Raw genomic sequence first — 25,369 nt, forward strand, 5'->3', positions numbered from 1 at the left:
AAGTATACTTCTTATGCCTGATATTGATCATTACGTCTTTGATAAGTTACCTCCAAATATGCACTGACAGGAACAGATTTTTCATAAGGCGAGTATTATTATTTTTGAAATAGTTCAAGGCTTCATACCACTGTATATGCACACACGTGCGCGCGCAGCCTATTCTGGTCATAAATCATGATTAATTCAAAATACACGATTTTTCACAACTTAAAACAATTGTATAATGTATCGGCCGGTGAGGTTTTGTGGTCAATACACAAGTGCACAATTCTTGCATAACCTTTGGTAGTATTTAAAATAGTTATTGTCATTTGCGCGGTAGACAGTGAACAATTGGACATGGTACGAGAGACAAGCTGAGCTGAAAGGGGTGGTAGGTGTCTTTCGGAGTGGTTTTTAACATTGTAACGGTACTATATTCTCCAAAAGAAAAGAAACAAAGATTTGTGCAATCAACCGACTTAATACGTAGTAACAGTGTGGTTATAAAACACACAGACTCACACAAACACACAGACACTCATATACAAGTAACCACACACACGTACATACAGTGATATGAGGCAGTGCGGTACGTTCTGTAACAATGTTTCAACTGTTATTCGCTGTACCTATAGATTAGTAAGGAGCAGCGGTGTGCTACATTTAGACTATACAAGATACCTGACTAGGCAGAAACCAGCTAACTGCTTGATGTGCCGTGTTGCAGTTGCAAACATGTGTTTGATTGCGTTTCTTCAACCATTTATCACACTCTTTCCCTGGCTGAAATCCAAAAATACATTCACAGTATTACCAATGAAACCAATCCATGTCACAATAACTTTTGGCTCTGGGTATAACTAATGTAGCACTGCTTCTGCATAACCGTTACATTATTTGATGCCTTGTCATCATAGGGAAGGGCGAAAAGCGAACCAAAGATCGAATGGTGAGATTTGGGACGGCAGCTGGCCAGGACAAATTGAGTTTATTCCATTTCTCCTTTTCACATTTTATCAGTTTACTTAGTAAATTACATATACTACATGTACTTTAATATAAGGAATGGTAAACCCTTCCCAAGTGTTATAGAGATGAGGTTGCATGAATGATGCCCGTTACTTTTATTTTGGAAACATCTGAGAATCAATTTTCCAAACATTTTGATTTATGTTGGAGGGGTAGGTAGGCAGTGGTTAGTTGTAGCGAAGTAGTGAGCTACTTTACCTATACTTTGGCAAAGTGCCAGAATGTTACCCTGGGTACACACTTGATCGATTGATAGGTCATCTCGCTCATGTGTCATGTAAAGATACTAAGTCAAAAAAGGAACTTCACATTCTTTCTTCAGGGCACTATAAAAGAACAAGAGATGGTAAGATGGTTAAATTGTTATTATTTCATTGCTGAAATCTGTGTGATGTACTCGATACACTGACAGTGCCATAATCCGTTCCATTAGGCTACACCGCCATTCCAAAACATGGGTATACAGAATGTCAAGTCACAAGAATATAAATGCGAAATTTCTCAGTTCAATATCGTGTATGGCCGCTCCGCGCATTCACCACTGCGAAACACCTCTCCTCATCGACTGCCTGATGATTGTGAACACGTGGTTGGGGATTCTGCGCCATTGCTCTTGCAAGGCAGCGCCAAGTTCCTGCAAATTCTGAGGTTTGTTCCTAAGACCACGAAGCCTTCTCCCAAGTGCATCCCAAACGTGCTCTATTGGATTAAGGTCAGGGGACCTCGATGGCCAGTCCATGACGTTGATTCCAGCGTTTTGACGGAAATTTCGTGTCAACATCGCGGTATGCGGCCGAGCATTATCATACTAGAACTGTAGACCTGGGCCATGAGCCGCCATGAAAGGAACGAGTTCAGGGGTGAGCACCTGGTCGCGGTAAGCAGCAGCTGTGAGGTTTCCACGGATGACCAGAAGTCAGGAACGGTTGTTCCCACAGAAAGCACCCCACACCATGGAACTTCCGCCCCCGAATCTGTCGACTTCCTGTACACAACATTAGGCATACCGTTCACGACGTCGTCTCCAGACTCTATGCCTGCCGTCCGCGAATCTGAGGGTAAACCTGGATTCATCGCTAAAGACGACTCGATTCCAGTCTCTCTGGGTCCATCGGTGGCGACATTGGGCCCACAGAAGACGTTGACGTTGATGAAACGGCGTCAATGGGCCCACGATATGGACGTCGAGCCCGCAACCGATTTCTAATGGTCTGTGATGACAGTCGACCTCTAAACATCTCAGCCCTGGTTCGTGTAGCCGGCGGAAATCTGTCACGTAGGTCACGTAGGACGATTTGACCTTCTTCTGCTCGTGACGTCACACGTGGACGACCCGACCTTGGGCGATCAGAAGTGGTGCCACTTTGTTGTAGACGACCTCGCAAGTCATACACAGTACGACGGCTGCATCCCATTGCCCTTGCGACGTCAATAACTGATCTTCCCGCTTGCACATTTGACAATCGTGGCATTTCAAGTACCGTTAGAACTGTGGTTTAAAACTGTTTTTTTCAATTCTTGAGGCCAGTGCAAACACGTGCATATGAAGAAAACTCCGATGCGAAGATCACGTGATCGACTGCACGTGCAAAACCTGATTTGGCACTAACGTCATTTGCACGACGAATGGATGGGTTTGAGTGGGTTTTGCTAACGTTTTTCTAGAGTCGAAAGATAGGGATCCCATTTCGGATACGTAGATGTATCATCAGGGAAAAATTATTCATAATTATTCGAATAACATTTTGTGAAGTTTCTTTTTTGACTCAGTATACTTTGGCAGACTGCCAGTTTTGACCTCATATCACTTCTGGGTATATGCATTGCATGAAGTTCATCAAGCCCTGCAATAGGTCTCCACTGCGTTCAAATTAATTCGACTGATATGGACGCTAACAGGTATGTATGCATATGTGTGTGTTTGTGTGCGTGTGTGCGTCTGGTCACTGGATTGTCTTGAGACTCGATTACTTACAGACGGTGATAATATAGCAGCAATCAAACATACAAACGTACCTTCCTCTGTAAATGTGTCTGTGAGCTGATGCGGTGTTAAGCAATATTCACTTATTTTAATTTTAGTATTCTAATTCTGTTTCATGTGTTCTGTAGTTGTATGAGATACTAACTCCCGGTATAATTTCGCCATTTTTTGTTCATAAATGTCAAACACAATCGGACTGAGTATTGACATGCACCACGATGTGAAGGACATATTAGTTAACTAACCCAAAGGCTGATCAATGAAATCAGTCTTTCATGGGGTATTTCCATCACATTTTGTGTTGAACAAGCGTAACAAGAGTTAATTTTGCCACGAACAATACCTATGAATCATGTCACAGTTATTCAGTTCTAATTTTAAAAAGAAATCGTTTGTGTCCACCACGACCCAGCCCACCCCACCCCACCCCCCAGTCCCCAAACACCCCTAATTCCCCCACAATAAATAGGAATTGCTGTGGACAGAATTTACTGAGAACACATGTATTATATATTTCACCACACTCTATTTAGCATAATTGTTGTAGCGCTCTGGAAAGGCCATGGATGAATTATCTATGCAGTGTTCAGTTTAAGCTAGGCATTGATCTGCAACACCTATGCAATGCACATACTTTGGCACACTACCAATATTAACTTCTGGGTAATGTAATGTATATACCGTGTTTTTAAGTTATATCGCTCATGTGACATGCAAACACTTTGGCAGACTGCCAACAGTGGTCGTTAGATCACCTGTGGGTATATGCATTCCATGAAGTGGATCAAGGGCTGCAATAGATCTTCACTGCGTTCAAACTGATTGGACTGGATGGGTTCTAAAATGCTGTATGTATGTATGTATGTATGTATGTGTGTGTGTGTGTGTGTGTGTGTGTGTGTGTGTGTGTGTGTGTGTGTGTGTGTGTGTATGTATGTATGTATGTATGTATGTATGTATGTATGTATGTATGTATGTATGTATGTATGTATGTATGTATGTATGTATGTATGTATGTATGTATGTATGTATGTATGTATGTATGTATGTATGTATGTATGTATGTATGTATGTATGTATTGTTAGATCTATGGACGTATGCATGTATTGATGTATAGATGGATGATTGTACGGTGGACTAGATGGAGAGAGGGAGGGGGGGTAAGTAGGTAGGTAGGTAGTGAGGTAGGTAGACAGGTAGGCAGGTAGACACCTTCTGTTATGTTGAAACTAATGGGTCAGTATGGCGCACCGTGGACTATATTTGGCGTGCTGACATCGATGGCGCTCTTAAGAGAAATAGTAGGAAGTTCTGAGAACACATTTATTGTATTATTCACCCGATTTAGCATAATTTCTGTAGCGACGGAAAGACCATCCATGAAGCTTTATCTTTGACCTTTGAATGACCTGTGTAGTTTTCAGTTAAAACGAGGCAGTGAGCTACCACAACTGTGCAATGTACATACTTTGGCAAAGTGTCAGTATTAATTCTGGGTACACACTTCATCGATCGTTATGTAGCTCACTGGATTGTCTGATTGAGACTCGATTATTTACAGACGGTGCTCATTTAGCTGCAATCAAACATACAAACCTACCTTCCTCTGTAAACTGATTCGGACGCTCAGATGTAACTATGTATGTATGTATACGTGCGTGTGTGCGTACGTGCGTGCGCGCGCGCGTGCATGTATTAATGTATGTGGGAGGGTAGGGGCTTAGGTTATTGGTTTGGGTGTGGCTAGCTGGAGAGAGGTAGGTAGGCAGTGTCTAGTTGACGCGAGGCTGGGAGCTACCACACCTATGCAGTGCACATGCTTTGGCAAAGTGCCAGAATTTACCCCTGGGTACACACTTCTTCGATCGATAGGTTATCTCTCTCATGTGACATGTAACACTTTGGTAGATTGCCATTTGTGACGTCATATCACTTCTGGGCATATGCATTCATGAGGTGGATCAAGCCCTGCAATAAATCTCCACTGCGTTCAATATGTCATGCTATAGATATTGATATGGATGCTAAGAGGTGAGTGTTGGTTTGGGTGTGGATGTGTGGCTGGGGGCGGCTGGGGGTAGATAGGTAGGGAGGTAGATAGGTAACTCTGAAATTCTGTCCAGGTAGGGTATCCAAGGTTATAGTGGTCACACTATATGCTGGTCTTCTAACTGCTTGTAATGGGATATGAGAGGCAAGATTTAACTCTTAATATACATAAGAAAAAGATAAGAAAATTCAAAGGCTGTGATTCTGGAAATGATAGACTCTTAGTATCCCTTTCCAGATCGGTCTGGCTATAGGTCTAAACAGCACCACTGCCAGATTCTACAAAATACCAGTTGGATCATTCTTGCACAATGCATAACACTGCCTCATATCAATGCATGTGTGTGTGAGTGCGTTCGCGTGCGTGCGTGTGCGTGTGTGTGCGAGCATGTGCACGTGGGCTAATGATTGTCAAACAAACAAACCTACCTGTGTAAATGTGTCTGTTAAGAAATAGTCATGCATTTTCAGTCGAGTATTCTTATTTAGTTTCATGTGTTCTGTAGTTGTTCACGCCTATTCACCCGGTATAATTTCGCCATTTCATTTTTATCAAAAATGTCAAACACAATCGGACTGAATATTGACATGCACCATGATGTGAAGGACATATGTGTTATCTAACCCAAAGGTTGACCTATGAAATGGGTCTTTCATTGCGTATTTACATCACATTTTGTGTTGAACAAACGTAACAAGAGTTACTATTTTTACTTACAATACCTACGAAATATGTCACAGTTATTGTTTCAATCGAGCGTTTTTAAACAGAAAACATTTATGTATTTCCCCGCCCCAAGCGTTCGTATTGGCACAACACTCATTCAACACGGAACCTTATGTTTCGATTTTCATTTCAAAAAACTTATTATTGCATGTTCATACAACATTATTACTTTTTTGTGTGCAATGTACACAAAATTTCTTTCAATCTGTTCAGAATAATCGTTTATTTTACAGTGATGATTCTTACAACAGTCCAGCTAAAGATGAGAACACTGCTATAGAGAGAAGTTTGATGAACCTCAGAGATATTGAGGCGAGATGTATGAGAGCAGCTCCTATGTGTTACGCCTCATCGAGTGAATATGAGGACAAAGGTTTCAAGATCAGATGTGCTGGAGCAGCAGCGTCTGGTGGGATATCATTGTTTTCAGGTTTTGCAGGTAGTGCAGTAATGGAGCCTGTTGTTAAGCACTACTCCCAGGTCCTCATTTTACGGTCCAAGTATTTCCCACGTTTGACTGGATTTGGAATTGGCATCGCCACCTTCTTTGGTATGCTACAAGCAACAGACAGAGTTATCGGCACATGGTATTACGAGAAGGCTCCGAAGTACAACAAAGCTGCGGCCGTGTGGCAAGAACTGGAGCTGCGGATCAAAGCTTTCCTTGCTGCTGCTGTCAAAGACACAATTACAGTTCAAGCCTGCAAAGAATTCACAGATGAGTGCGCGAAGAAACGCAAGGACATATGTCTTATTGCTCGTCCAGATCAAGAGGTCTACAAAAAGTTTGAATCTGATAATGAGCGCCTTATCAAACGCCTGGAAAACATCCGGGATTTTCACCAGAAAAGGAGAGAAAAACGCCTGTTTTCTTGTTAGTGCCTGCATACTCCTCATTTTGAAAAATTAATTAAGGGTCTTGGCACCAATCATCGCTTTGGGCGTGGCGTGTTGTACATGTGAAACAACATTATGCTATGTCATATTTATTCTCTTGTTAAACATTGTTGTTTTCTACCTGCAGTAAAGCATTCCCGACATACTAGTATATGCCTCACCTGCTGTTTTGCCTTTGACGCTGTGTATTTTGTAATGGACTGTATTAATTTTGTTCCCCAGAATTCCCCCCAAATGTATTATTTTCGCATCATGTCGGATGGTTTCATAAGTCCTTTCTCATTCTCCATACTGAAAAGCCGCAGGCCCATAGTGCATATACTACAACGTGTAATCAGATAGGATGAGTAATTACATTCTCACTGATATGGCCTGACAAATATACACTGATAAGTTACGACCTGATTTAATTGATTTACAGGCTGATTTTATCAGTAAAACACACATATTTACATTTGGATGAACAAAGAACCGTTTCATATCTTTCAACTCAGTATATTTAGTCAATACTAATTAAAAGTATTATTCATCATGCACAATTTCTTACAAAGGTTTGTCTTAGTGATATTAATCACACTTTTTGACTGTCTGTACCTTTTCTTTGTGCAAACAGTATTTACTTCACCTGATTTGTTGCATTACTTATATGTTGTTCCCGTGGTAGCTTTTCAGTGTATGTGACACTGTACCAATTTAATCATTTTCAATAAATCATTTGCTTCAGTAATGCTGATGGTGTCTTTCATTCTCTCAGGAGGAAGTTTGAGCAATACAGCTTAAGTCAACTTGAGTCTGGCAATCTTAAACATCGTTCCAATGTATTATACGATAACAAAATCCTTTCAACAAACGTCATGCCGAAGACCCGGGTTCGATTCCATATCGGGGTATAATGTGTGAAGCCCATTTCTGGTGTCCCCCGCCCTGATATTCCTGGAATATTGCTAAACGCAGCATAAAACTAAACTCACTCACTCACACTTTCCACAAACCGAGTTCCTGTTATGGTTTCAACTATCGTATACCCATGTGTTTATGAGACACTATCTTATAGCCATGTGTTTTGAATCACCATCAAATAGTCAAGAGTGTTAATGGAAAGGTGGGCCTCTTCTGCTCAGCTGATGGAACCTTTCATAAATTCATGGAACTGCACGTCAGCTGTTCACCTGAAATGGAATGGGAACACGAAGTATAAGTCAGAAAAGCAAATTGCCTCTAACATCAGTTTTGTCAATGATGCATCAAATTGTGTACATCACTTATAACCTGAACAACTGAGCAGGAGTCGTACGGCGTAGTCTGATCTTTTTGAAGACATATTCTTCACCATATGCTGAACGTTGGTACTTGGAAGACTTGCTATGTAGTTTTCTGGTTAGCTTATAGTCACTCTGAACCAAATACACAATCATATATGGGTATGAAGGAGATCGTCTCTTGAGTTTCTCATATAGGTGGATAGATCAGTGAAAACGAAATGTCAGTTTCATCAAAAGTGAACTATATCGGATCATCACTATTCTATGGATCAAGATAAATACCTGGACCAAAATCACTTATTTCATCAAAAACAACAAGAAACAGATTATTGCAAAATCAAGAGTTTTGCTTCATTATGCCCTGTTGCGATTGACAGATGTTCAGAAAAGCCAAATGTTTTGACCATATTGAATTTGGTGTTTTTTTCAGAAACTTGAAGCAAATGTTCGGGGTTTCTGAGAAAAGGAGATAAACGTACTATGTTAGGAAACTAAATTTATGTTAGACCTAAGTCTCCAAAGTTCATTAGAAACCAACAGCGTAGGTTTCGAATGATCAATTTAGAGAATATCAATTCACACGAGTTCGCTTTCTATTGGAGTTTATTCGGTCTGTCATTGATCAATTTTCAAATAGTACGTTTTTCCCCTTCACTATGACTGATTTAAAATGGAAGTTCTTGGTTCCGCGGTAGACAGTGCCCAATAGGACATGGTACGGGAGACGAGTTGAGCTGAAAGGGGTGGTAGGTGTCTTTCGGAGTGGTTGTTAACATTGTAACTGTAAAATATTCTTCAAAGAGAAGAAACAACGATTTGTTCAATCAAGCGACTTAATACGTAGTAACAGTATGGTTATAAAACACACAGACACACACAAACACAAACACAGACACACACATACAAATACCCATACACACACACACACACACACACACACACACACACACACACATACAGTGATATGACGCAGTGCGGTACTTTCTGTAACAATGTTTCAACTGGTTTTCGCTGTACCTGTAGATTAGTAAGGTGCAGTGGGGTGCTACATTTAGACTTATACTAGATACCTGACTAGGCAGAAACCAGCTTACTGCTTGATGTGCCGTAATGCTGTTGCAAACAAGTGTTTGGTTGCGTTTCTTCAACCAATTTATCACACTCTTTCCCTGGCTGAAATCCAAAAATTCATTCACAGTATTACCAATGAAACCAACCCATGTCACAATAACGTTCTGGCTCTGGGTATAACTAATGTAGCACTGCTTCTGCATAATCGTTACATTATTTGATGCCTTGTCACCTTGTCACCATAGGGATGCCTTGTCACCATAGGGAAGGGCGAAAAGTAAATTATACATACTACGATCATATAAGGAAGGGTAAACCCTTTCCAAGAGTTATAGAGATGAGGTTGCATGAACGATGCCCGTTACTTTGTTTTTGAAACATCTGAGAATCATTTTTTTTGGTTTTGATACAACACCGGAGACGTCAGACATGTTTGTTGCAATACTTTTGGCGCGTCACTGTATTTTATTCTCCTTCTTACTTAACAGAAAAGGTTTTCAATACCACTTTCAGTTATAGAGTATACATATAAGTACGCATCTCTCATACTGCCTCAATAATAGCGTTATAGATACTTCCTGTCGAATGTAGGAATCCTCTTTGGATTTCAGCTTCAAGGAGATTACTCCGTCGGCATCAGTATTCTGTGTTTTAGGAGGACATCCATTTTAAACTACTCCATGGTGTCGCAATGGAGTAAAAGTATAAAACCTGCTTTAGTCAGGACCAATACCAGCACGCACGCACATGCATCATTATCATACTGCCATAATAGTGAACGCAACGTTAAACCAAATGTAGGAAATGGTAACAGTTATTGTTAGGGTATCTTTGTCAATATCTAAACACAGTAATACTATGTGTTTTCTGATATCTAAACACAGTAATACTATGTGCTTTCTGATACCTGAACACAGTAATATTATGTGTTTTCTGATACCTGAACACTGTAATACTATGTGTTTTCTAATATCTGAGCATAGTAATACTATGAGTTTTCTAATACCTAAACACAGTAATAATATGTGTTTTCTGATACCTGAACACAGTAATACTATGTGTTTTCTAATACCTGAAAACAGTAATACTATGTGTTTTCTAATACCTAAACACAGTAATACTATGTGTTTTCTAATACCTGAACACAGTAATACTATGTGTTTTCTGATATCTGAACACAGTAATACTATGTGTTTTCCAATACCTGAACACAGTAATACTATGTGTTTTCTGAAATCTAAACACAGTAATACTATGTGTTTTCTGATACCTGAACACAGTAATATTATGTGTTTTCTAATACCTGAACACAGTAATACTATGTGTTTTCTAATACCTGAACACAGTAATACTATGCCTTTTCTGATACCTGAACACAGTAATACTATGTGTTTTCTAATATCTGAACATAGTAATACTATGTGTTTTCTAATACCTAAACACAGTAATAATATGTGTTTTCTGATACCTGAACACAGTAATACTATGTGTTTTCTAATACCTGAAAACAGTAATACTATGTGTTTTCTAATACCTGAACACAGTAATACTATGTGTTTTCTAATACCTGAACACAGTAATACTATGTGTTTTCTAATATCTGAACACAGTAATACTATGTGTTTTCTAATACCTGAACACAGTAATACTATGTGTTTTCTAATACCTGAACACAGTAATACTATGTGTTTTCCAATACCTGAACACACTAATACTATGTGTTTTCTCAGATCTGAACACAGTAATACTATGTGTTTTCTAATACCTGAACACAGTAATACTATGTGTTTTCTAATATCTGAACACAGTAATACTATGTGTTTTCTGATACCTGAACACACTAATACTATGTGTTTTCTAATACCTGAACACAGTAATACTATGTGTTTTCTGATACCTGAACACACTAATACTATGTGTTTTCTAATACCTAAACACAGTAATACTATGTGTTTTCTAATACCTGAACACAGTAATACTATGTGTTTTCTGATATCTGAACACAGTAATACTATGTGTTTTCTAATACCTGAACACAGTAATACTATGTGTTTTCTAATACCTAAACACAGTAATACTATGTGTTTTCTAATACCTGAACACAGTAATACTATGTGTTTTCTAATACCTGAACACAGTAATACTATGTGTTTTCTAATACCTGAACACAGTAATACTATGTGTTTTCTAATACCTGAACACAGTAATACTGTGTGTTTTCTAATACCTGAACACAGTAATACTATGTGTTTTCTAATACCTGAACACAGTAATACTATGTGTTTTCTAATACCTGAACACAGTAATACTATGTGTTTTCTAATACCTGAACACAGTAATACTATGTGTTTTCTAATACCTGAACACACTAATACTATGTGTTTTCTAATACCTAAACACAGTAATACTATGTGTTTTCTAATACCTAAACACAGTAATACTATGTGTTTTCTAATACCTGAACACAGTAATACTATGTGTTTTCTAACACCTGAACACAGAAGGCGTATGTGCTATTGCCAAGTCTTGGCAATGTCACAGCAGATACACTAAATGTGATAGGGAAACGGCCTTATCTGTTGATGATGTATTGATGTGCTAGGTGAATCGAATTTTGAGCCTACAGTTGTTAGATTGATAGCCAACTGTGACACGCCCATCACAACAATGGGGCTATTTATAATGCCGTCTCACATTTTCCTGGAAACATCGTATTCTCTGGGAAATGTAATGACTGCATTATTAAGTGTGTATGCCAATCTAGTTCAGGTGTCATTGTCGCCACAGATCTTTCCCGGGGAGACATCGGGTTGGGCAGGGTGTTCTTTAAATTAGATACTTTGACACTTTCATCACAACAGGCAAGTCATAATCGTATTAGTATTATATACTCATAGAAACGAATAAGGGAACACATGAAAGTACAAGTGTTCCTTTATTCTTTTCCAGGTTTCTTCACAAGGTATGTATTGCACTGTGAGTGAAATTCTGGAAATAAATAAAGGAACCGTTCATATGAAATTTATCATCAAGATGCATTCATCATGATGTGCTTGTGTCAGAACTGATACTGGATTATCATCTTATTTCAACTGTAATGTTGGCACAAGGCAAAGATGTATTTTAAGTCCTCAAATTTCATCATTTTAATAAATCAGCTATCACAAATGCTAGAGAATGGTGGGGGAAGAGGTATTTTTATATTGTCACAAGCCAATGATGTTTCTGCCCTCCTATTTTGCTGATGATGTGTCATCTGTATCTGACAAAGGAAAATTGATGTTGTTGAAAATCTGATGTTGTTGAAAAGTTTTGTGCAGAGACTGGAATGAAGGTGAATCTGAAAAAGACTAAAATAACGATATTTCACAATGGTGGTCCTCTCAGGGATTATAAGTGGTATTTAAATGCAAAACAAATTGAGGTTGTTAATATGTATAGATACTTAGGTATTGTGTTTATTCCAGTTATCATGGACAAATGCGAACTCCTATTTATCATCTCAAGCGAGGAAAGCCATATTTTTCATCAACAATTATGAAAAACGTTTTGGATATATTAACCATTTTGAATTGTTTAAGATATTTGACTCTATGATCACACCAATACTCTGTTACGGATCTGAAATATGGGGAACAAGCTACTGTAAAATCATTGAAACTGTGCACACCAGATTTTGTAAGTCATTTCTTAAAGTCTACCAATAACATCATGGTTCTGGGAGAGTGTGGGAGAGCTCCCCTCCAGTATCAATATATGTCAAGAGCAGTCAAGTACTGGTGCAGATTGATGCAGCTTCCACGTAACAGACTCCTTTATCAGGCATATCAAATGATGAGAACTCTGGACGATAATGGTAAAACAACAGAGGCATCTCATATTATGTTGATATTATTTCAATATGGATTTGGTTTCTTATGGATATCTCAAGACACAGGCTGTATATCCGCATTCATGGAAATGTTTAAACATAGATTTTATGACTGCTTCACTCAACACTGACATGCATCACTATTTTCGTCCACCCAATGTAATTACTATTCACAATTTAAATCATCTCTCAGCGTCGAACCATATTTAACCAGTCAACTGCTACCAAATCAACGCAAAATTATAACTCGGTTTCGATGCTGTAACTTCAGACTCACAGTGGAATGTGGCCGTCATACAAACACCCCTTTTATTGAACGTCTCTGATGTTTTTGTCATCCTGCTGGCCATGATTACAGAGAAGATTAATTCCATATTTTATGAATATGTCCAAAATATTCCCAGCAAAGATCTGACTGTTTTTCAAATCACATGACTCAACCACCAACAACTGAAACCTTCATCCGACTGTTGTCATCGGACAATATTCATATTTTAAACTCATTGAGTAAATATCTTTCACTAGTTCGCCGTATAAGGAATAAATAAATATAACATTTTAATTAATACTAAACTATACTCAGCTTTACTCAATATGTATTTACTTTTGCCAAATGTATAAATTATGGGCCATGGGCCTACATTACCGAATAAACCTGTCTGTCTGTCTGGCATGTGTTCCCTTTCGCGTTTCTATGAGTATATTTATGTGATATGACAATTGCTATGGTTTGGCTGCTTTGTCTTTACATATATAGCAGCCCAATACATGTATGACACAACTTGGCTGAAACACAACTGAGTGAGTGCGTGAGTTTATTTTTACGCCGCACTCAGCAATATTCCAGCTATATGGCGGCGGTCTGTAAATAATCAATTCTGGGCCAGACAATCCAGTGACCAATAGCATGAGCATCAATCTACGCAAATGGCAACCAAATGAGCGAGCTTGAGCACCCGATCCCGCTCGTCGACTCTTACAAAAAGCATGGGTTACTGAAGATCAATTCTAACCCGGATCTTCACGGGTCTGAAACACTGACGCAGTTCACAACATTGATCTTGATTTTATGAAAATTTGACACCTTTCATTTGTAGAGAAATGAAATGAACTCCCAATACCACTGTGGTGAAATGTACATCATCAAAACTGTTTCCATCAGAATGAGATTACGCCATATTTTCTGGACAATATACTTATTATACTATTTGAATATAGTCCATAAACTAAACTTGCTATTGTGTTTATGTCAGCTATGTTCTATATATTGCAGTAATATATAGGTTATTGCTGATATGGGTGTTATCTATGCAGATACCTTCAGGTCAGTCATGTCTAGTGCAATGGCGCTAGCAAGACACAAGATAAAACAGGTCAGTATAAACGTTGCTTTTTCATTAAGTAGAGGGCTGAAGTCTCTTTCATAAATACGAACATTTTGAATGCTCGAAATCCAATGGCCGATGCTTGATTACATGATATGTAAGTGTTTCATTAGTCGTTTTAAGATACTAATTCATCTTCAAAACAGTAGTGACTTTGTCTAAGGGAATTCATGCAAACAAACTTGAGTAAAACGAAAATAACGGCATAATATTGTTCTCATATATTTTGTGTGAGTAGCTTCATATAATTGCAACAATTTGAACTCTCTTGTGATATATTTTTAAAAAGAACATGCATTAACAGAGGTTCATAATAATAAACGTTCTCTTCGGCTGCAATCAGGTGCAGAGTTCACATAAACATCTGTTGTTGTATGATGAGCTAAATATGTTTCCTCGAGAATTGCGATAAGGTTGTCCTGAGTATATATGATTCACTCTCGCTGCTATCGGACACGCTCAGACTATTTCCTCGAGAGGAATCAGAACTGATTTAAAGTTACACAGTTACACAGACCCTTGAGTCCTTCAATAAACACTGAACAACGCTAGCTTGTAAGTATAGGATTTCAGTGTAGCCACGCACTGAAGACAGCGTCATCATGTGTGAGAGAGTTTTCTTTCAATTTTATTTTTTTCTGTTTTAATGGCAACAAATTTGGACTTCGTCTTTTTGAAGGGTAGGGTTTGTGTTTGGAGCATAACTCTGAAACCACTTCACCCATCTTCACCAAATCTTGTATAGTTTATACCAATTATTAGTAAGCTTAGAAGCATCGACCATATACATGTACTACTATAAAACACCATGAACCTTCTCTCTACCTTGAATTGGGGGAAGGGGGAGACATCTGTTTTTATGAGTAAAAACACTGTCTAGCATTGAATAGTATGTATCCCTGGTTCTTTCGACCCGTTGGTTTCATAGGACAAACTGTGAATATGTGTCATTAACCTGTACATGTACATTTATCTAAACAGTGATTGGCTTTAGTTTTACGCCGCTTTTAGCAATATTCCAGCAATATCACGGCGGGGGACACCAGAACTTGGCTTCACACATTGTACCCATGAAGGGAATCGAACCCGGGTCTTCGACCTGACGAGGCAACGCCTTAATAACTAAGATACCCCACCACCCCCATGATTTCATGAACCACTTGATATTAATGTGTGTGGGAGGGTGGGATAAGAGAAGAGACAACTTTCAGCAACAGATGTAGCGAGACACTATCCATTTTAATAAAGTCTGAACCGTAAATATGCTGTTAGGGAATTTTCGGTATCTCTACAAAAATCTAAAAATCGTAGCCATTGATTAAGATTTCTTAGTATAAATATCCAAAATTTATGCCTGTGGAATAATTAATTTGCAGGAATTGGTTTTAGTCTCTTGAAATACGAATACCCTTAAAGCATTGAGGTTGATATTTGTTTCTGTTGCTTAAACAGATAAGACAGTAAACATCACTGGCCATGAAGGGGAAGGGTATGTCAGAAAGGTGGCCACCGTTGGTGCTTAATTTTGGTAAGTCAGAGGTCATAGAAATATCTCTAGATAAGCGTTCAGCAATATCTCATAACTAACTGTTGCGTGTACATTCATGCTTTATAAACGCAAAATGTGTACTGCAAGATAATTGGCTGAAAACCTTACATGGGATATTGTTCTAATAAATTGTAGAAAAGCATGCCTTTTTGTCAGTCGGAAAGGGTACTATTGATCTTGTTAAAATCTATACCAGTTTGATCACAATACATCAGGGCCCGGTTGTTCAATACTCGGTTATCTTAACCGCCGGTTAACTCCTAACGGCCGGTTAAATCCTTAACCGGCCGTTAGGTAACCGAACGTTAAATATGGGTTGTTCAAAACATGGTTAGTCATGCCGTTAGCTAACGTCGCCGTCAAAGTTTAACAGTGTGGTTTACGTCACTGGTTAGCTTCCATATATCCCATAGTTCCGTTTTCTGTTTACTTCCGGTTTACAAAAAAATGGAAACGCAAAATGTCGCCTGCACCCCAAGGAAAAAGAGAAGTCGAAATTTCTCTGCTGACGAAGAGAATGTAATCCAGTCAATGGTTGAGGCCAACTCTATAGTTTATCATAGGCATGCGAATGTCGTAGCCTTACGAACGTTTTGTATTAGAACACAAGGTTCCAGCCGTTTGCATAATTTATATTTCAAAGACATATGATCCCAGCTCTGTGTAGGTCTTACTTCAGTTCCAGCAACAGAAAAGACATTTTAATGAAAAACTATAGCACAGCTATAGATAAAATATGATGAATCCCTGAAAATAATATTAATATTAGAAACATGTTGTCCGTGGATAGAAAATGTGTAAATATTACACACAGAGTTACGCTTAGACGGCTACAGTCTTAATGAATCTTTGAATTCCACAAGACCTATCGCTCACTTTTCACTCCTTAAATTGTCATGACTGTATGTCCAAGTCGTGAAGATGCTATCAATATAATTTATTAATTATTTGCCAAGTCAGTCAAAAATTGTAATGTATGAACACGCATTGCCAAATCTTTTAACATCAAACAATCTAGATGTTGTGATAATACCATAGCTGTTATCTGAAATATGCATTCAATACCAATAGAAACTTAACATGTTACTAGCACCACGTGCAAGTAATCAAACTGTAATCGTACTATAGGCCCCAGGGCCAACACTGCTGAATAAAATCGATCTATTATCCGACCTTACTTTTGACAGGAATCTCATGAATAATACTGTGCAATATCGTCATTATCTGAACGCCTTCCCAGACGTATATTCCGGAAAGATGTCTTGAAAAACATGAAGCTGCGTCTAATTTATAGATGAACATAATTTCCTCGATACTCATTAATTGGATGAACCTTCATTGAGTTCAATTCACAAGTGACTGCAGAAAATGCATAATTCTTGTTAATGACTTTACGGTCGGAAAACATATATTATATTTCATAAGTGCATTATAGAACGCTGTAGTAGATAAACATAATTTCCTCGATACTCATTAATCAGGTGAACCTCCATTTAATGCATAGGTAGTTCTTTTCAGTGTCTTCAAGGACGGAAAATATGTATTATATTTCATAAGTGTATTATAGAACGCTGCAACGATTCGGCAGAGAAATACTATTGTGCCATAGTATTCCTTATAAGAACCTATCAGTGTATAACATTAGCATTCAGATATTGTTATAAAATAAGTTAAAAAATTCCAAATATTATCGTGTAATATGACAAGAGATAGTGTTGTGTTCGCTGTGACAAAAAGGTTTCGATATTCAAATATAACATTTAATCAAAGGGACTACGAAATAGGCCTGCATGTCACTCACAACAGAAATAGATACATAATAATGCTATGTTTATTTTCCTACACATCAGTTGCGAGAGCAATGTTTATGTTAACTAAGTTTTCATCAATTAATACAGGATTCTTAAAAGATGATTTGCTTCAATTAAAACATTCGAAGAATGAAAAAGAAATTAGGCCTATTGCTGAAATGATTAGTAAAAATATAATTAAAATCCATCTATGGGAAGGGATGCCAGACGGACATATCAAAACAAAATCGGATAATTACTTGGAGTATAGACTTTCAAAAATAGCATATTAATTAACAATGATATCAGTTTTTAATAAAATCACTAATAATTGTGAAACGTTGCCGATAAGCCTGGAATCGTGTTCAGATGTTTTCATAAATATATTCACACGAACGCCCAAGTACACTTTGCGCCCTATTGGATAGTGTTTACAAAATCACGTGTCGCGAAGGCCGGTATTGAAACGCCAATTACATCACTTGTATTTCATATTCAGCGACGACAAATGAATCACTGCATTCTAAGGCTGGGACGGGTACTCGGGTACTAGAATCCGGGTCGGGTACAGCTGGAATCCAGTCCTATTTCTAGGAATCGATTATCCGGAAAGGGAGAGAGGTCTGTAATGGCAAGGGCAGACAATAGCTTGTCTTTCTCATTTTTGACGTAACACACATTCACATCATTGAGTGAGTGAGTGAGTGAGTTTAATTTTACGCCGCACTCAGCAATATTCCAGCTATATGGCGGCGGTCTGTAAATAATCGAGTCTGGACCAGACAATCCAGTGATTAGCAACATGAGCATCGGTGTGCGCAATTGGGAACCGATGACATATGTCAACCAAGTCAGCGAGTCTGACCACCCGATCTAGTTGGTCGCCTCTTACTACAAGCATGGGTTACTGAAGATCCATATTCTAACCCGGAAATTCACGGGTTTTTACATCATTGGTATTGTCCGATTAATGGAGCATAGTTTTAATGACTGTAATTTATCTGTGCATGAGCAGTGAATAGTTAAGTTGCAGTAGCAGCAGGAACAAAACGTTCGTTGTTATAACGAGGAATGTAAGTAATGGTGTTACTCTCTATATTGGTTAAACAGACGTAAATTAAATAGCTTGAGGTCAGTTTTGATGTCTTATTACCAACTGGTCAAGTTTTCTACAATTATTCAGAAAGTTGACTCGAATGTATTTCTTACATTTCCGGGTACTCGATTCCGATTCGGGTACGTACATGCGGGTACTCGATTCCATTGTTTCCTACTCGTCACAGCCCTACTGAATTCCTCATACATTTTAGAATCTAATTACAACTGGTCTTTTTGGCACCAATACCAAGTGTCTAGATAAAGTGAAACGAAAGATATTGGGGGTGGAAACAACTGCTGTGCTCGAAAGACAACAGCTGTTTGAAATGTAAACAAAGAAAATTTCGGACTTTACACTGTGTAGCATTTCCTCAAATTTTCAGACACCCATTTGCATGGAAAGAGCATAGTAGCAAGAAATAGGAAATTAAAAATAGATACAATACAGGAATGTGATGTGTTTACACGAAACTGTCAAGTCTCTGTGCTGCGTGACGCCATGACTGACGCAAAATCACGCAGAACGACAACGGTCATAATCGGCATTTCTGGTTTCTTCTCTTTCTTAAAATGGGAGTGTATTTGGCAATTTCTCTGAGGCGAAGGTCGGTAGAATAAGAGTATACACAATCACCATATCCCGCCGATTACACTTTCAGTATCAAAATGTAATCGTTCGGATATTTTTTCATGAAACTAATTTAATTATCTACATGTAGCCTTGTTCAATATCATATCACACGTGGGTATAGTGTGTACGTGTTATATTCTTTGAAAGTGGTTGTTTGAATAATATTTACAGAAGAAATTCACACATTTAGTGTAGTAAAGCATATATAAACCTTTCCACAAGTGTTAAAAGATTAAACGTAGGCATCATGTACTTGTACAACATGTATTTTAATTCCTATGATGTGCATAGATACAGTTTCGTATGTAACTCTTCGTCTGAATAATTTCCAATATCGAAGTCCAGTCCACGATACACCCTATCCTTTCTTTGCTGAACTGGCATCATGAAAGCAGTGTTAGCCATGAACGCCATTTGCGAGTTAACCACACTGTTAAAAAGTTAGCGGCGGTCCTTAGGTGTGTTAACTTAACGTCACGTTAACAGCCTGTTAAAAGTTAACAGAGTTTTGAACAAGAAGATAACCCTCTGTTATTAGGTAACAGTCGGTTAAATGTACTTAATGGCTGGTTAAAAGATAACCCAGTTTTGAACAACCGGGCCCAGGACTTCTATTTAAAACTTATGTAGGCATCTGTTAACAAGTTGGGTTATCACAGAAGCAAAAGGCGTCATCTGTCGTATAATGACATATTCCAAATTCATCTCACACAGCTATGAAAGATCAGACAGACCAGTATGAAGAACTACTCATAACATTTACAATGTAAGAAAAACTATTCATAACATTTACAATGTATGAAAAACTACTCATAAAATTTACAATGTATGAAAATCTACTCATAACATTTACAATGTATGAAAACTACTCATAACATTTACAATGTATGAAAAACTACTCATAACATTTACAATGTATGAAAAACTACTCATAACATTTACAATACATGAAAATCTCCTCATAACATTTACAATGTGTTTTTCACACATTTTCGGGTTCTACTGAGTATTTGATGCCCGTGAATCTTTACATTCAAAACCCCCGCAAACACCATATTTGGGAGGGTGGATGTGGGGATTTTTGGTGGGAAAGTCAACTTCCTTAATCAAACGCAAAAATATGAAACTGCATTACGTTATATTTTATCTATTATTGGAAACTTAGATGTTGTTAGTTAGTTGACGCACTTGTTAGTATTTTAACATTTTAACGGTTCACGATTATATTTTACAGCCGAAGGTCGCACAATGGAAGAGATTGGGAACCGAGACCTGAACATAACTGGCAAGAAAGGTGCATCAGCTGGCAAAGTTACGGCTGTTGGACTAAAGTTCAATTAATTTGCTGTAACAGTCTTGAAACATAAACTCATCTAACAGACACAGACATTTTGTTGGCTTTCAGGTAATCGTTTAAATCTAATATATGATAATTCTTCATTAAACTTGTAATTATATGGCCACTGATTAATAACTTAAGTGGCATACAGTTTTCTCCACAAGTGATGTTCAGGCATTACTAGAGAAAATAGCATGGTCACAATTTACAGCTAGGAAAATGTGATTTGCTGAAAAAGGAATTTTTATAACTGTCAAAAGCACTATGCAAAAGCACTATGCAAAATAAAAAATACAAATTATATTATTTTTAAAAAACATATAGTACTTATTGTACCTCAATCGCGTCGATCGGTGCTCATGATTTCATCACTGGATTGTCTGGTCCAGACAGTTGTCACTGGAAAATTGCTGAGTGCGGCGTTAAATAACAAACAAACAAACTAGTACCTATACACCTACATCACAGAACCAACATTTTTATAGATACAATACCAAAACATGTTTGAAAAACGAATTCCGCTAAAAGGGTACCTTAGCATATTCTGATTAAAACTAAACCAAAACGAGAATTGAATTTTGGTGACAATGTTCACAGCAAAAATAACTTGGTTTCCGCAATGCGGAAACCTGGTGGAAAGTGGACTGAAACTTAAGTTTCCACCTAGAATCCACTGAGTTTCCGTTCTTTTACATTGAGTTTCCGCAATAACGGAAACTTACAATTACCCACTTTCTAAGGGTTTCCGCAAGGTTTCCGTTACCCACACTCAAACAGGTTTCCGCAAGGTATCCGTTACCCACACTCCAAGAAGTTTCCGTTGAGTTTCAGTTAACTTTGAATCCATCAGGTTTCCACAAGGTTTCAGTTATTAAGACTCCAGCAGGTTTCCGCAGAGTTTCAGTTACCAACAATCCGACATAGTTTCCGCATAGTTTCAGTTACCAACAATCCGACATAGTTTCCGCATAGTTTCAGTTACCGGTTTCAATTTCAGGTTCACAGGTTTTCATATGCGTTTCAAAGAGCTAAATGTAAACATTCTTCTTTATTCATATCATAAACTCTTGTTAAAAACAATATAAGCAATTTGTTATTATCATGACATTTACTTAAAGAAAAACAGAACATATAATAAGATTCATTCTTTTATTTTCTCAACATGAATATGAATTAGCATTTAAGGCAAATAAATATCAGACATATAACTAGTAATATAGCACTAAAGAACAGGGCAAAACATTTTGGCATAACTCAGTCCAGTTTCAGAAATCATATATCATTTATAACAAAGTAGTAACTGTTCATCAGTTAAACTTTCGTTCACTTATTATCTTGAAATAGCATGTTAGATATGAAATTTATTTCTAAAATCATGCTAATGGTGAAAAACAATAACATACAACTTAACACAGTAATAAAACATAGCTGCATCGGACATTTGGCATTCAGCCACACACTCTATGTCACAACTATCTCCAGACATCCACTATGATATACATCATACAATAACACAACATACAGCTTACAATACAAAAATAAAATAAAATAAAAATTACATTATGAAATTGAAAATAAATTAAATTGCAAGAGTTGGTCAGTTAGCCCAATAAGGGGCATCCCTGGACGGAGATCCCTCTGTTACTTTGGTTGGATGCCTCATCCTCGTCCTCATGTTGGCCTTGGCGAGAGCAGTGGAGGTGTAGATTCTTTCCAAGTCCAGTGTCGTCGTGTATGCCCTAAGCTTGCTGGACTCCCAGACAAAGGGGGCGGAATGCAACTAATTGACGTCATCTTCGTCACTCACGACTGGTGATGTCATGTCTATGGTGAGTGTTGTCGCTACCTTTTTCTTTCGTCTATCTGGCCAATCGATAGATGCAAGTCTGTTTAGGCGTTGTGCAGGTTTCTGAAAATGGCAGGTAATAACGAATTACTAGGTTATTTTGATAAATTACACACACATCAATCAACAAGAAACTGACAATGCCAAGGATGATTTAAAATGAGTAATCCAGAAGGAAGTTTGAATAAAAGAGAACTAAATTGAACAATCACACTTTGCATTAGTTTTCTCAAATCTCAAATTATACAATTCATCACACTTAATTGACCAAATTGCTGGAATATTGCTAAAAGCGGCGTAAAACCAAACTCAGTCAGTCAGTCGTATTGTTGAAGGCACAAGTATATTCACCCAGTAGTGACTATATGTTTACACCATTAAGTCTTTGAGGTGTATTTAGAAGTGAATAATACAAGACATGAATGTTTACGGATGTCAACTCTGAAACATGTTTTCACATAATAAAGGAGTTGACATCCATAAACCTGTCTCTACACTATTGGAAATTATTTACTATTTATAATGAAAGTCACTACAGATAGGTCAAAATTACCTTCACATGTTCCTGCTGACCATCTCTGGTCATTCTTTATAAAGTCTCCAGACTCATCATCAGCTTTGCTGAAAAAAATAAACAATTACACGTTACTTTTCTTTTCATTTCCCCATTCATTCATTCGAGTTTTAAAAAAAACACCAAACAATTGCAGCGACATTGATACCAACAAGCAAACTACAGATTTATCACTTTAGGTTATGCAATCAGTAAGTGAACGGCCTGACATAAACATCCTGATGAATGAAGTTTAGTTATCTCATGGGACATAACCTTGGAGTAATTACGGTATTGTAAAATCAAAGGGTCAGTTTGACTGCAATTTCACACAGGTGTGAAGTTAAGATTTATTTGGTCCAATTTGAAATCATAATTAAGTTACCGGTTATTCAAATCCATTTGCAAATGCAACTTTAGTATGGTTCATTTTGTGAATATGTATCTAGGGAAGCATAATAATAAAATATTCAGTGAAATTATGTCTATGTTTCGTAGTACCATAAACACATACCTTCAGTAAGAGAGGGTGATCATTTCCTCCAGGAGTAGTCGTGACACATGTTTCCTCACAACAGCCTAAATGAATAAAACAAATCCATTAATATATCATCTATTTGCTGTATTTTTCAAAATTGTAGTATATTTTTAGATAGACACTTATTTTACTTCATCAACCTTTGAAAATAGTTCGAGCAAAACTGTTTATACAGTCATGGGACTTAAATATACGTCAGTCGGCAAAATTCTCATAGACTTGCATGCTATTTTAGTGTAGCTGTGTAATTTTCATTAATTCAGTTTTCAATATTTGGTTGTCAAATTTTGCAGGTCGTTTCCGCATTGTAGTTACAAGAGCAACATATATACAACATTGCGTATTCTTTCCCCATAGACCGCCATGTTAAAAATTGCCATAACCATGACACGCACTGAATTGAAAATAAAACGGAAATTATGTCTTTGTAGCTGAGATAATTCATGACCCATGTGCAAAATATAAACAATATCAAACGGATATTAAATAAATTCAAGACATATTTCTAGCTGCACCAAATTAACATGTAAGTCGAATAATGCATAGTGACGAATACCTATGGCCAGTGTCTGTAATTCGATAGATTCGACAATAAATTTATGGAATGCCCTACCAAATTTCAAAAGCGGCATGTAATCTCACAGAATTTAAAAACCTAATTACAAAAACTGAAAATAAGATTTAATTTGACCTTAATTATGGCACTCGTTTTTGCCAAATCGTTCACTGTCGCCTCAGGCTCGGATGTAGCGACCTTAACGCCGATAAGTATAACAGACATTTAAAAGACAGCCCTTGTTGTTCTTGTGGACATCAGAGTGAAAACGCCCTACATTATTTCCTCACTTGCCGTAACTATACTCGGATAAGACTTAATATGTATTTTTACACTACCGGTTATAACCTGGATACCATTCTTAAGGGAAACAGAGAACTTACTCCATGTGTATACCAGAAAATAGTTGAATCCGTCCACGATTATATAACCAAGACACAACGCTTTAAATTTTCTCTGGAAAATAATTAAATTTACTCAACAACCTTCTCATGATTGATTTGTATTTCTACAATGGCTTGTGAGACACACACAACTGTAACTCTCTAACTTATGACTACTTAGAGAATAGTTGTATTTCATGTAATCTGTATATATGTATACATTTTAAAAATATTATATTTATGCAATGGTCAGTATCGATGACGTCAAATCCTCCATTTTCATGTTGCATTATATGTTGCATGGGAGCGGTGTTAATATAAGCAGTAAAGCTTGTTCACCAATCCCAATTCATCTTCATGAATAAAAATATGTTTAAATCAATTCGATAGATTAGCTTGTTTACCAATCCGGATTTCTGTACGTAAAGTAAATAATTCACAAAACGTTATTTGACAACAAAATAAATTGGTCTTACCTGACAGGGTCGTGGTACTGCGAGTTTTTCGCAGCCATTTCCATCTTTCTTTTCCTGGTAGCGAATTCTCTCTTCCAGTGCTTTGAGGGAAACTGAGGCGGCTATGAAAATGGCGTCTCGCAAAGACTCACGGGAAAAACACTTTGTTGTTGTTTTTTAATCTAACTGTAACATTACAGTTTGACAATATCTTTCCGCGTTATACAACAAAATAAACATACACTATACACCTAAAATGTCAGCTGTGTGTTTTTATAATGATTTAGGTAGTCTCGCGTGGACGTGATCCGGTCGCCATTGTTTTATTTGTTTACATTGCCGACATCAAAGGAGACCGTGTAAGGTGGAA

At 37.5% G+C, this 25,369-nt stretch overlaps 1 protein-coding gene and 1 long non-coding RNA gene across 2 annotated transcripts in view; both read left to right on the forward strand.

Annotated features, from left to right (window-relative positions):
* Positions 1–7,400, forward strand: part of LOC124291462 — a 53,712-nt gene extending 46,312 nt beyond the window's left edge. Inside the window, exon 3 of the mRNA XM_046728449.1 lies at positions 6,007–7,400. Within this exon, the coding sequence (XP_046584405.1) occupies positions 6,007–6,654 (648 nt within the window). The 3' untranslated portion in view covers positions 6,655–7,400. The remainder of the gene's footprint in view (positions 1–6,006) is intronic.
* Positions 1–20,708, forward strand: part of LOC124291465 — a 79,241-nt gene extending 58,533 nt beyond the window's left edge. The window contains exons 3-4 of the long non-coding RNA XR_006902217.1: positions 15,714–15,789; positions 20,564–20,708. This is a non-coding gene — a long non-coding RNA (uncharacterized LOC124291465). The remainder of the gene's footprint in view (positions 1–15,713; positions 15,790–20,563) is intronic.
* The last annotated feature ends 4,661 nt before the right edge of the window (positions 20,709–25,369 follow it).

Source organism: Haliotis rubra, unplaced genomic scaffold (genome assembly GCF_003918875.1).
Source record: "Haliotis rubra isolate DU_JTF1 unplaced genomic scaffold, ASM391887v1 Scf492, whole genome shotgun sequence".
NCBI classification, from domain to species: domain Eukaryota; kingdom Metazoa; phylum Mollusca; class Gastropoda; order Lepetellida; family Haliotidae; genus Haliotis; species Haliotis rubra.